Genomic DNA, 14,522 nt, shown 5'->3' on the forward strand with positions numbered 1-14,522 from the left:
CATTGAACAAATGGCATGGCACATCCCCAGAACCTGAGGAGAGATTACCAATATCTTAAAGGTGACCTCTCACACTTGCTATCCCAGCAAATCAGGCAATTCTCTTGGCTGTAATGGACAAGATCAGCAGAGGCCACTCTCCTGAAGTTATGCACGCCTCATACAAATAGGATTTTTAGTTTCAGATTTAATATCAATTGACTGCACCTCATTTGAGCAAAGTATCCTAAGTGCTTTATTGGTTTATTTCAGCCCTTCCCCATTTTAAAGAAAACATAATCTAACTTTCCATTATTCATTACCATCCAGGCAGGCAACAAGAGAAAAAAAGAACCCTAATTTTTAGCCATATTGTCTATTAAAAATGTAAAATGTTTCCTAAAAGGGCAGGCGCATTAATTAAGGCTGCCTCGGGATAAATGAAGATTACTAGGAGTGCTCTGCTTTCCTGGATGAGTTTTCCATTATAATCAAATGAAACCAATTACTGCATTTGTAATGGAAACTACCTAAGCTGAACATTTCCACTTTTGTAGAAGCTGGAGAGTACAGTGCACAAGCAAAAAAAGGTCTCCAAACACTCAGGAAAGGAACAGAGAACGTAACTTTTCTGGGGAAAACAAAGAATCCCGTAAGTAAAACCAACAGTAAAACACTGGGTACAAATCAAACGGCCTCATGTAATTGAGAATCACAGCCTGGATTCCCAGAAGCCATCTCCAGCAGGAAATCCTGAACCTCAACACTGAACTCCTTTCCGCTTCTTCAGAGGAGAAAATAAAGCCTAATTAGGCTCAATTTTCCAAATAATGGTTATCCTCTGTAACTAATCAGGAAAATTTTAAACCAGTATCAAATGAATGCTTGTTCAAGTAGTGAAACATGCTCTGTCTCCTAAATATCATCTTACTCTGCAGGCAATGAACGGATTGAGGGTAACACACACTGAGGCACAGCTTTTATTTTCAAACATCCTTTGCCATCCTACTGAGCAGCCCCTAGAACAACACACAATAACACCTTCTGCACATGGAGGTTCTGCCAGTGACAGAAAGCAAAGATCACTTCAGGGAAAAAAGAATTACTGGAATTTCAAGCACAACAGCATTTTCTGAACTTATTTCTGAACTTATTCCAAATGGAAGAAGACAAATGTTTAAAGGTATTGCTAGGGAACTAAGAAGGCCCCAAATGAAATTATTTGAATAATCTTTAAAGAGAGTCTGGAGCCTGAAAGACACTTTGGAGAGAATTCTACTTCCAAATCACCTAAAAGCAATACATTCATTGAGTTAATCCATGATTATCCACTATTCACCTGGATCATGAATTTTACCCCTCAGTAAGCTAAGCAAGAGCATGTTAATTATGAGGCTGATAAAGGCAATGCAGTTTTATGTTTTAGCATTCTGTCCATGAAATCAGCTCTACAATGATTTTAGAGGGATCCATCTATAGTCAGATAAAACCAATATACAGTAACAGGGTACTTTGATTTCTGGCTCCCTTTTAGACTAATTGAAAAAGAACTTCTGAGTGAAAATAGGGGCAGAGGCAGGAACATTGTACAGGACATGTTCTAAGTTCAACACTCCTCCATGGGGTACATTGTGACACCACGAACAGACTTTAGCACAGTGCAGACCTGCAGCACCTGCAGGCTCCAGTGCCCACCACCCTACTCAAGAACCTGGAAAAATTTCATAAAGGTTTTTCATGTTCATCTCTGGATGTCAGATACACTAGCAAGTTTGCTGTTCATGAAAAAGAAAGGAAAACTGAGGCAATATGAACTGAGTTTTAACTAAAATACCAAGTGAAATTCTGTCAGAATGCAACAAGTGGTTGGGTTTTTTTATAATTTATGTATTTTACTGACTCTAGGTATGGCTCTGTCAGGTGTTCTACAGTGAAGGGACCTTCAATATTAAGGATTTTGGAAGGTTGCAAACATAGAAGCATTTTTCTCCTATTAAAAAACCTTCCTTTGTTTAGAATAGATTCTGCCACAGCTACTTTCTGTGGAATCTCTAGACTATCTTCTCTCTTCCACGATGTGGTGACCAAAGTTCTATACAGAAATTACATATTTAAATTTGTGCATTTCCATCTCTGTTCTCTCCAAGACTTCCTTTACTTTAAAGACAGGCAGATGTACCTGCATTTTTCAGATTAGTCTTTATACCCTACTTAAAGCCACACTGCTACATTTTTTACCACTGACAGTTGTGTTAACTTCAAACAGACGTAGTCGGCTGCATCATCAGTCATTTCAGTAATTCCTATCCTAATCTCCAACACCTTGAGAGAACACCTGCCAGTCATATGCTGCTATTATTTATGTGACAGTTCTACCATCCTAGCTCTTTCCCCTTAATCTACACCACTCACAAAGCTGTTTCCAATTCAAGTGCAATTTTATCCTTTACTTATGTAAATGCTGCTAAATAAGTTTGAATTTTTTCCTGCTCTTTTCCCAACTTCTGTGAAGTGTACTTATTGCAGTATAGGTGTACTTATTGCAGACCTGTAGTACCTTCCTAATGCCTCCGTCAACACAAAAGTAAAGGGACTGTAAAATTCTGCAAGTCCATTCTTTTGCCTTTATTTACAAGCTCACTTTTCTAGGCCCTTATATCAAATCCTGAGGGATGTCCCCACATGCTGCAATTACGTGCCAAGATAACACCTGACTGATATCCAGTATCAAATTTTTGTTTAGAAAACTGTGCAGGCAAGGCAGAGATCTCTGCTTTACTGGGTTCTTTCTAAAGAAACAAATCCACCCAACCCCTTCATTTCAAAGGAGACTCTATTGAACCCCACCACAATTCTCTGTAAAGTCTGCATGGATTATTAGACACAGATCTAGTTAAAGGCTAAAAACTGCTGCAAGGACAACACCAACTTGATTAAATGTTTATCCACGGAACAAGGAAATTGATGAACGGGAGCAGCACATAATGAGGGAGCACTTACTGTGGCAGAGAGCTGCGGTCCATTGAGCTGTGCGTGCAGGATGGCCTCGTTGATGGAGCTCCAGATCCCCGCCAGCGCCGTTTCCAGCTCGTGCGAGGCAGCCATTTCGTTAGTCAGATATTCCAGCGTGGAGATGAACTCCCTCCACGGAGCATCCAGCTCTGCCACGCTGGCCAGGCAGCCCCTCATGACGTTGAGGCAGTAGCCCACGCAGGGCCTGATGAGCGTCAGGCCCTGGCAGTGCGGGCAGTACTGCATCTTCACCAGGGCCCTGCTGCACTCCTTGCTCAGAGCCGCGTGCTCCGTGCTGTTTATCACCTCAATGCCCAGGCTCAGGGCCTGGCTCAGCATCCTGCTGGCCCAAAGAGATTTTGACAGCTCTGTAACCATGTTTTTGGAATAGTGTCCAAAAGGATTTATGTCTTGCCTCGTAAGCCGCAGACACTCTGTGTAGTCCTCTGACAGATCTGTAATTCCTGGGTTTATTAGCCGGCTGTACACCAGAGGAAAGAGACTGTCAAAGAATCGCAGAACTGCGCTTTCCACTGTGGTCTCTGCTCCCAGAATGTAGAGAGAGATGTCTGTAAAAAGCTCCTTAACGGGCTCTGCTGCTTCTTTTGCCATAGGTCTGTAAGCTGTCTCAAACAGGGAACTTGTGCGGTTTTCAGCAAAGCGAAGCAAAGACTCAAAGGCCTCTAAAAAGGGGCAGGGGAGAGAAAGAACTAGAGGTTAATGGCAGGCACCTGAAATCTCAGTCACAGGACTAACACTGTCCTGAACAGGAACATCAGTAGTTACATGAAATCTGCAATATCAATGCAATAATAGGTAATACAGCTTACAGCAGTAATCTGATTAAAGGGACCCCGAAGTATTGCCTGTGCATAACGAAGGCAACACTTACCAAAAAACTGTTTTTCTTTAAAAAAAAGATGATTCTGATCTCTCTAGCCATACCCTGATCCATCAAGGACTCTCACAGATTCCAAGCCAGGGCTGGACCTCAGTCCAGGGCTGTGTAAGGTGGTTTTTAGAACTCACACTGCATTTGGCCAGTTCGGATGGGTACACTTCCAAAGCATCCCTTTGTTCAAATGTGAGGCAACTGAATACACACAGAAGCCGAAGGTTTTGTTTCACAGTGCTTGAGTAGGTGGCTGAGAGGCACTTCTTGCAAAGCACAAATCCAAGATGAAGGAAAAGAATATTGCTGTGTGAATAAATTCTCTCCCCATTAACATTTGCCATGTCTGGACACCAGCCAGTGGTTGGGGAGGACTTGATATCATGTCCACTATGACCCAAAACCAAAGTGAAATAAACAAATCAGGAAAACATTATCTCCTTTAATTAAGCCATTTCTGAGTGGCCTAAGGAAAAATAATATTTAAGGAGTTCCACAGTTAACACATTTCAAATGGCACATGGCAAGTATTATACATCCAAACCGCTGACTGGGATGTTAGAATTCATGGACAGGGCAAGGAAGGGATCAGTTTTCCAGATTATTTTTAATAACACAGAAGACAGCAATCCACACCATTCCCACTGCTTTCTTTGGAAGCTCTCCAACAAAAAGCCTCTGACATAAATCATCCTTGCACTCCTCTGGGTGGCAAGCAGCTCCAGTCGAGGCAGGAGATCTGTCACTCCACACCTCCCGTGGCCGGGCCAGATAATGGGGTTTGGTCTAATCCTCCTCTCCATTCATGGGAGCATGGCTGTGTGATTCCCTGCTCCGCAGCACAGCCCCAAATCACCCAGAGATCAGCCCCACAAAGAGCAGCCACAATACACAGCCCCAGATTAGCAGACCCTGGCAAGGTCCTGCAGCAAAGCCTGCTCCGTGCCGTCCCTGGGACAGCTCCCTGGGCAGCTGACTCGCTGTTATGACAAGCATTACAATCCCTTTTAGCACAAAGTGTGCTTTAACTGCACAGACAATACAGCACATCTCACTGGACAGTCAGCAGCAGCATTTTGCACACACATACTGCAAAAAATCACTTCAGCACTCACACTGGGATTGCAGCAGCTAATGCTTTGGAAGGGCTTATAAAATCCTAGAAATTAAGAAAGCAGATACACTTGAATTGAAAAAGATGACAGTACATTCTTGGCAGAGGAACACCTTACCAAGTTTCAAACTGAAGCAGAGCTGACAACAATTCTGAAAATTGGATCCAGGATGGAAATCTTACCACAACCTAAACCGTGGTTTGTTATGTGCTACTGCATATTGTATTTGCTGGGTGCAACAATGAAGAAAGGAATGATGAATCTGACTCCATGTTCTCAGAAGGCTAATTTTATGATACTATATTATATTAAAGAATACTATACTAAACTACACTAAAGAACACAGAAAATCATGAAAACTGGTGACTCTCTCCAGAGTCCTGACACAGCCTGGCCCTGACTGGCCAAAGAGTGAAAACAACTCCCAGCAGAATCCAATGGAACAATCACCTGTGGGTAAACAATCTCCAACACATTCCACATGAGCACAACACAGGAGAAGCAAATGAGATAAGAATTATTTTCCTTTTCTCTGAGGCTTCTCAGCTTCCCAGGAGAAAAATCCTGGGCAAAGAGATTTTTCCGAAAATATGAATGTGACAACTGCACACTCTTAAAAGGGGTTTTTGTTTGCCACATCACCTCTATGTGTTTATTTCTAAAGGAAACCAAAACATCATTTCTATCATACTAAAAACTCAATAGAAATACTACAAAACATAAAAACAGGTGTTTAAGTTTCCTCCCTAAGCATGGTCCCTTACAGATATTCAGCTTATCATTAAATTATGGGACCAGGGACTGTTGCCTACAATGCCACCAATCTCACACTCTTCCTTTATCTTCCATATCCATAAAGGCAGAACTGCAGGCATCCCTCTCCTTACCTGAAAACTGAATGAAATTCATTTATCAATGTGCTAGTGTCATTATTTTCCCAAGAAAATGAAAGTCCCAGTGCAACATACAAGCAAAACATCCATTGGTAGCATACATCCCAAAAAAGAGATTTCAGCAGATTCCTGGGATACTAAGTTGCAGACTAGAAACCATGTAGCATTTTATTTTCAAACCTCTTAACTGTGAAATTCTCTTAAATAAAATTCTGCATTATTCTGAGACAAGTATGAAATCATGATATGTAAAAATTACATTTATTTTTCACGGCGTAAGGGAAAAATTGTGATGGCAAATAGCTTCATTCCTCCTGCAAGAAGAGCCCTCACACCAAAAACATGGCACAAAAATACTGCTGGTTTTTATAGATATGCTGCAAACGCCTGTAAGGCATCGTGTGCTTCCTTTAATAAACACTGGTCAGACACAAAATGTGACTCGTGCCTGAGGGCAATTACATTTCAGAAGGAAATATGCAGGTCCTTTTCCATTTTTAAGGCATTAAGGGATGCTTGAGACAATCAAATTACTGTTCTTAGACCTTTAAATCAGAAATTTATTAAAGGTGCTTCATGCAGTCAAATGATGTGCCAACAATGGACAGCTTGAGTTGCAGCTGTACAGGGCAGGAGCTGCTGAGGAAATTAATTATGTGCTTTTTAGTGCACTTTGTGTGGTACTTTGTATTACGTTTCTAAACTCCAAGGAAGGTATACCACTATCTGCAAGACCAGCTTCTCATCTATGCTGTCAAATACAGCAAACTTGAGACAGATATGAACTCACAAAAAGCTGAATTCTAAGCCTAAAGATACACTGGGAGAATTATTTGATCATCTTTCACTGCCTTTGGCTTCAACACAACCCTACCAGCAGCATGGTATATATTGCAAATATATCAATTCTGAACAGACATAAACCTTAACTGAAATAATCCAACACTTGATGAAAATATCAAATTTAGAAGTTTTTTTTCTTCCACTTGTATTAAAACAAATAGGAAGGTGGAGAGCAAGGCTTGTTCCCATGCTGCTGAGAAATCCCTTTTTAATTTAAAAACTACAGGAAAAGTGAAATGACAATTAGTTTTGGATTTTGAACGCCCACACTGGCGAGTACTTAATGAAAGTCAGGCAGCATCACCTTCCACGGGGAGAATTTTGTTCTGACCGTGTGCTCACCAAACACTTGACTCCAGCACTGATGAGCCTGGACACTCCAGGGCAGCTGATCAAACACAGCTCACCTCTGGAATCTTTATCATACTAAAAACTCAAAAGGAATATTACAAAACATGAAAACGGGTGTTTACGTTTCCTCCCTAAGCGTGGTCCCTTACAGATATTCAGCTTATCATTAAATTATGGGACCAGGGACTGTTGCCTACAATGCCACCAATCTCACACTCTCCTTTTATCTTCCACATCCATAAAGGCAGAACTGCAGGCATCACTCTCCTTACCGGAAAATCTGCAATTTTCTTATCTGAAAATCTGAAATGAAAATGGAATCTGTCCTGCTGGGGTTATGGGACAGGCTGTGGGGACAAGCACAGCTCAAGATCCATGCTGGGTTTGCTGCTCCGGTGGCAGCACCGACCCTGCCAGGCCACTAAAGCAGCCCACGTGCTGGGCTCCAGGCTGCTGCCAGCCCTCCCAGGCACTCCAGCTGGATTATGCTCAGTCTGACACACAGACATGAGGGATGGTACAGAACCCCCCAGCTAGTTAAAGTCAGAAAGGGGTACATTTATTGACAGCACTGGGCACAAGTGTCGGAACCCAGGACATCTCTGGATGCCCTGGATTTATCAAAGCCCTGGCAGGGGCTCGGAGACCCTGGCAGGAAACCAAAGACACCTGGAAATTCCATCTTAATTCATGGAGCAAATTGCCAACCTGATATAAAGAATTACAGGCCACAAAACTTTAAGTAGCATAGTAGTAGCAACCACATGGTGAAGGGAAAAACTTTGGAGCACTGTACAGGGGGGTTTTGTATGTTGCACAAGGGGGTTTGGAATCCTGTACATGGGGGTCAGGAGTCCCAAATGGAGGGATTTGGGCGTGCCCTGTCCTTCTTCTTTCTTCTCCTTGGCATCCATGTTCAGGATGACGTTGGCATGTGTGGATTGGTTCATGGTGAAGGTGCACTTGCCAACAAGGGTGAAAAGTATTGGAAATAGAAGGTAAATATCTAATACGTAGTTTTCACTATAAAAGAGACAACCGCCCCGTGGGCGGGAGAGAGTGCCTTTGGCTGTCCTGCTGGTCAGACCTCGGCTGGACAGACAGAAAAACTTTGTAGATAAGGAACAATAAACTCAACTGAAGACCAAAAAAGCAAGAGTCCAGACTCCTTCTCCAAAGCGCGGCCTGCCCAGAGCCACCTTTTCCTGTGCTGGGGCAGAGACAAGTGACAGCCGACCCCGACACACAAGGGGAATCACTTCCCAAAGGCAGGTGCAAAACATCACAGGCTCCAGCTCTCTACTGATCTAAAAAGTCTTACATATCCATATAATCACCCAAAATGCCTAATACATATTCATTACCTAGCCCCACCTATCCCTGCTTTGTATTAAAATGTATTTAAATAAGCCCAAAGATCCTTTTATGCCTGCACAGCCTCCTGATTGAATTGGGGTGGTGGGTTCTGAAATGGGTGGATGGGTTCTGAAATGGAACAGTGGGCTCTGAAATGAGTCAGTGGGCTCTGGAATGGTGGTCTGCTGAGGTCAAAGTGACCTCTTACTTTTGCCTTGTTGGCAGGCTTTGGACCCCTTGGCTACAGCTCAAGTTTTGGGGCCCAGGTGCAGGCCACGGTCCTCTTCTTTTTGACAATTAAATCTTCATCCCATCCTGCTTCTTTAAACATAGTAAAGACAGGCAGGTGATATACAACCCTAGCCTTAACTACTTTATCTGCTAATAATTAACTATCCCTTATTATTTCTACTCTTCTTGCTATACTCTTAATTGTTTCTATCCCCTCTACTAAATCTAGCTAAACTTTTTAACTCTTTCAGTTTTTTAAACCCTCTATTCACACACAGATGGACAAACATTGCTTTGCAGGTACAGCATTAGTGCTTGTTCATCCTGAGCATGGCACAGCTTGGTTTGGAGCAAGAGCTCCCTTCTGACAGAAACACACCCACCCTGACACAGAGGGCACTTCCCTTCTCCTCAGCCAGCAGCTACACCTCAAATTCCTCATGCAACGAGAATCACAAAGCTTCCTGACTTATCTCACACCAGTTTTTGCACTTCTTCAGTGGGATTTAATCCTGCTTTAAATCCACTGCACGTCACAAAATGCTGAAGAATGGAAGTGTTTCTGCTAGAGAACAGTGCTACAGGGAGAAACAAATGCAGGAAGAATGTGTCAATCTGCTCAGGGCAGGTGTACCAGCATTTTCCAAATATCTCCTCTATTTTCCCACCACCTGGGGGTCTATTTGGGGAAAACCAGGTAGATATTAAGTTTCTCATGTCACATAAACACCACATTCACCAACTTGCATGACTTCCTTTCAGAAGGAACAGCTGCTTGACATTTTTAACTGCTGTCACCTCTGTTTTAGCCCAATCAAGTGCAACAGCTCTCCAAGTTCATGTCCACCTCTCCTCCTGCACCCTTATCCTCCAGACAAGAACCAAAGATGCAGAAGTGCCACACATCTATTTGCCACTCTTTCTGCCACAAAAACCTTCCTGGGCGTGTTTATTTTTGTCAGGCTCTGAGACAAGCAGCAACAAAGCTCAAGGAAGGACGTGAGCAGAGGATTCAGTGAAGTGCTCAGAGCTGGTGGCAGAGCCTGCATTCAGGGCTGCCCCCATCTCATGAACCCTGGATTGCTTACTTGGAAGGCAGCAGATGTGGTCTCAGGGAACACACACAGATTGGAGCTTTCCAAGAAAATCTGGACTGACATATGATAGCCATGCTTCGAGCAGGTTCATTTGCTTTCCTCACTCCTGCAAGACCTTCACAAACTCTTGAGATCCTTATTCTGTAAGCAGCCGTGGGGTTCAGATGGAGAGCAATAGGCAAGGTTAAGCAACCTCCAACTTGCTGGATTATGATTTAGCCCAAACCTACATTCTTTTCTTTCCAGAGATCCAACACAGAAAAATATTAGCATGGAAACAATTTCACCAAAACAAAGGCAACCTAAACACCAGATACCTCTGCTCACAGAGGATTATTTCTGCCCCAGAGTAGCTGAGGCTTAGATATTAATGCCTGAACCCAGAGCCATAACACTCACTGCAAACCACAACATGCCTGTGTGAAAGGGAAGTCACTGCCACTGCCACCAGACTCCTGTGTGCCACTCCAGGCTGCAGAACTGACCAGGTAAGACCACCCTGCTAAAGCAGCAGCTCTCCAAGGACTCAGTGATCCCTGCACTCTGCAATAACTCACTGCCTGCTGGACTTCCATCTAAAAAATCCACAAACTCCTTAAAAAAAGAAAAAAAAAGAAAAAAAAGAAACAGTTATATTATAAAAATCATGAAAAGATTTAACAATGCTCAAAACCCAAAACTATCTATACAGACTTTATAAAGAAACAACATCTGTGTACATTTTAGATTTTGACTGTAATGACGAAAGAAAAATGACAAATTTAAGTAGCTCCATTATTTGTTTGGTCTCTCAGGACCACACTAATATTTGGCTCCCTTCCTTTCAACATCTTGCATTTATTACAAAGTTCCAGAATGAATGAAAGCTACGCTTGGTTGAACAATGGCTTCCTTTTCATGCTTTCACGTCCATTAAGATTTCTGCATCTTTACAGCTTGCCAAAATAAAGAACAACATATTAATATTTTGCAGCAGTAGAATTTAAGTACAAACTGTTTGCAATGTGCTATGGAGAGAACAATGTACAAAGCAGAAAAATCACACCCAGACATCTACATGGCACACAAATAATAAAATTCATCGCTCTGCTTTTTGGGTGTACGATGATTTCTAAACATGTTTAAAAGAATAAAAACAAAGAGTGTTTAAAAACCAACAAGATGAACAAGTGGTTGGGTTTGGGTTTTTCTCAGATTACTTTAAAAAAGGATATAAGTGCAAAGAAAATTGTATCATGTTTGCAAAGACAACTCAAAATCCATTTATTCATTAAATTGCTTTTATAAACAACTTCATGTAACTTTCAGCTTCATTTCAATTCTGTGACATCTTCCTGGGAACAAAATTTCCAAGCACTCAAAGTTTCCTACTTATCTTCCTTATTTATCCTTCTGCAGAACACAGGACCAAAGCTCTTTATTAAAACCCTACTTTCCCATGTGCCTTGCTGGTTTTAGAATGGCAGTCTCCCTGTACATACTGTACATACACACGGTCGCTCTTGCTGAAACTGATGAGAAATTACATGTTAATAAACATGTCTAAGGAGAGAACGTCTACCACATCCTGGCTGACACATCACCAGCACTTGCAGGAAACCCTGGAAGTGCTCAGAACCTGGGCTGAGCAGAAACATCTCTTGCTTCCTACTCCCCTCCTGAAGCTGCTTTTAACACGGCAGGGCCAAAACAGTCTCAGAAGTAAGCAAGCAAAGTCAGTTTTGGCAGGAGGGGGTAAAAGAAGTTTGAATTTACTCACCTTGACAGTCTTTAGAGTTCATCAGTCCTTCACAATATAGACCAGATGGGAAAAAAGCAGCTTTCCATTACTGCATAGGGGTGAGGTCTTTATTTAACAGCCTCCCCTTGTCTACATTGACAACATCACATGAATACCCTCCTGTGTAGCTGCTGATAGAAACTTCTGCCCAAACTGGAAAGAAGTCTGTGCCTCTATCTCTGTTCATACCCAACAGCTATGGACACTGCTCATTAACCAGAAATCAATGAGCAGAATTATTTGCAGGCTACTATTACTTCCTTTAAGCTACTGCTTGATTCCAAGTGTAATACAATACTGTTTTTAACTTTAAAAAACTTATGAAAAGTTGTAAAGGCTTTAGAAGTTTTAGAAGTGAGACTCTGGGAGCAAAAGAACATTTTCCTTCCTGGCCTTTCCTCCAGTGCTGGGAGCTGGGACAGGGGTTGGCCACAGGAAAGCCTCATGCAATGTGAGTGTCAGAGCAGCTGACCCCCTCCTGGGATTTGGGAATGTGGGCAAAGCCAGGACACTTGGAAAAGCCATTTCCAAATCTTCTACTGGAAGACTGACTTCCAAGAGCAGCAACAGGAAACACACCATTGAAGAACCATCTGAAAACTTCTGTCTTGGGATGAAGATTAGTCTTGCTTCTTTTATATGCACAAATCTATTCTGGCAGCCTTGGCACAGCTTTGCAATTATATAACAAATAACCACCCCCCTCAGACTGCTGCCCCAGACAGCAAACCCACACCCTTTGCTCCATAACACACTACAGCCCACTTCCTTCTTTTACTATTTCTTCTTCTATTTTTAAGTTTAATCAGTTTATGATACCTTCTTATACAGGGAGAAGGGGGGTGAACATGCAGCTCATTTTGGTGATACTGCTGTACACCAACTTGGGTTATTTTGGTATTTGATTCTATCAGTAATAGAAATAACACCAGGTTTAAAACAGGCTGACTGCTTCAGAGGCTGGTGAGGCAAAGGGAAAACAGGCAGTGGTTGCACAAGCCCAGGAGAAGCCTTAATAACAACAGAATGGGCCAGCAATAAACACAATCAGTTGTTCTGCTCTGGTCAGTTTGCCATGAAATCACAAATAATGGTTCCTGTAGACTGTGCTGGGGAATGTATCCAAACTGCTGCAAGTGGAAACCAGAGTGCACATATTCTTCAGACTTAATGGCCTTGGCTTCATAATTTCTTCATAATTTCCAAACCAGCAATGTTTAACAAGTTATAACTACCTGCAAAACTACTGGCCAAAAACAGACTAGAGACAGTTTTACACTCTGCTGCCCCAAAGCAAAACTGCCCTTTTTAAAGAAAACACTACATGGAGGAGTGTCTAGAAAATAATTAAGTTGTTACACTTCACAGAATCAGCTACAGTTTGCTGGCTTGACTTCGACTGTTCACTTCATATTTCACCTTCCAACTTTTTTGTGAACACAATGAATGAGCTGGTAATTAAATTTAGCTGTTTATTATTTCTGTATACTCGATTTCAGTACAGTCGTACATTATTTTATAGACTGTAATTATAGGGTAAAATGACTTTTTTTCAAGTGAGCAGTCTCAAGTAAAACTGAGTCAGGTTGGCTGGCAGAAAGCTGGAGAGCAGATGTGGACTTAACCTTTTATGACACCACTGGGCTTCTGCTGACAGATAAATAAAGCAAGGAGTTCTCTGGGAGCGTTTGTGCAGTGGCAGGCTGATGGACACCTAGAGCAGCATGGTGAGATGACCCAGAAGAGCAGGGAAAGCCCTGAGGAGAATGGCTGGATGTGGCACAAAGCCGTGGCTATCACTCTTATTCCCCTCTCATCAAAACAGAACTCATAAGGATGATTCATAAAATTCTTATCTGCCAAGTTCAAACCTGTCAGCTGTTACTTCATAATATCAATTCACTGTTTTAACAGGATTTGCACCACGATAACTGAAGAAAGAACCACGGCTGTGCTTCAACAACATCATCTGTGCCCTTCACTGGCTTTCCAAGGACAAGTGATTTATAAAAAACGCTTCTCACATTCCATGTGGGGAAATCCACAAGCAGTTGTGCATATGTAGGTAGCCAGTTGGTCACACAACTGTAACCATCTGAAGTTATTTGGAGGTTCAACAGCCAGAGTTATCTGATTTACCTGATCAGTCACTTACAGGGACTGTGACAACTGGGAGCCACAGCTACAGCAAGCAGCACAGAATTCCCAGGATGGATTCCAGCACAAAGCACTTGCAAAACAGCTCTGAATGACAACTCTGGAACCATCACTGTTTCATTCAAGGCAGACCCACAAGACCAGTGTACATTGCTTAAATTAGGACTGATCTAATTAGTCTAATGAACAAAGTTTCTGCCACACAAAAGAAGCATCCAGTTTTATTTTTCCAAGCTAAATGCCTGTGTACTGTTGCTAAGATGCACCCTCAGCTGAGAAGACAACATTTTTCCTTAAAAAATAAAAGTTTCCTGGTAAAAAGAAACAGCTTGGACAATATTTTCTTAGCAATGAACCATGGCTCATCTCTTCAGGGGATGAGGTAAACCCCTGGTGGTTTTGTAAGTAAGCATCTTGCTGTGGGCTGGGGTTGGATTTTTTATAGATTTTAGCATTGTTATAAAAACAGAGCCCTAAAAAGTATGTTGGCCTAACAATCCAAGACTTGCATGGCCCTAGACAGGACGAATACTGGCTCTAAAAAATGGACTGCCCTCAGTTTGGACTCTTTGGAGTAGACACCTGTGGTTCCAAAGTCCTGTGCATTCTTTGTTCCTATTTCCAATACACAGTGGTTCATTCAGCTATAACTGCACATTTCTCAAAGCTGACAGGGTTGTTACCCAAGCACCAGTGAAGGGTGGAGCTCCAGGTACCACCAGGGCATGTCTGATTCTGGGGTGAGCTGAGGGGTGACACTGCACCTGGGGATGACACTGGCATCCACAAATGCCACTGTCGCTGGGAGATGGTGCA

The 14,522-nt window shown here is 42.4% G+C and overlaps 1 protein-coding gene across 5 annotated transcripts in view; it reads right to left on the reverse strand.

Moving 5' to 3' along the window:
- LOC135309655 (glypican-5-like) overlaps nucleotides 1-14,522 on the reverse strand; it is a 381,061-nt gene that overhangs the window by 264,754 nt on the left and 101,785 nt on the right. For 4 of the 5 annotated variants that reach the window (XM_064435855.1, XM_064435854.1, XM_064435853.1 and 1 more), the window contains exon 3: nucleotides 2,980-3,674. In XM_064435855.1, the coding sequence (XP_064291925.1) occupies nucleotides 2,980-3,674 (695 nt within the window). Of the gene's footprint in view, nucleotides 1-2,979; nucleotides 3,675-3,936; nucleotides 4,068-14,522 lie in introns of those variants that run through there. The other variant, XM_064435856.1, reaches the window with a different exon arrangement.

Source organism: Passer domesticus, chromosome 11, assembly GCF_036417665.1.
Source record: "Passer domesticus isolate bPasDom1 chromosome 11, bPasDom1.hap1, whole genome shotgun sequence".
Lineage (NCBI taxonomy): Eukaryota > Metazoa > Chordata > Aves > Passeriformes > Passeridae > Passer > Passer domesticus.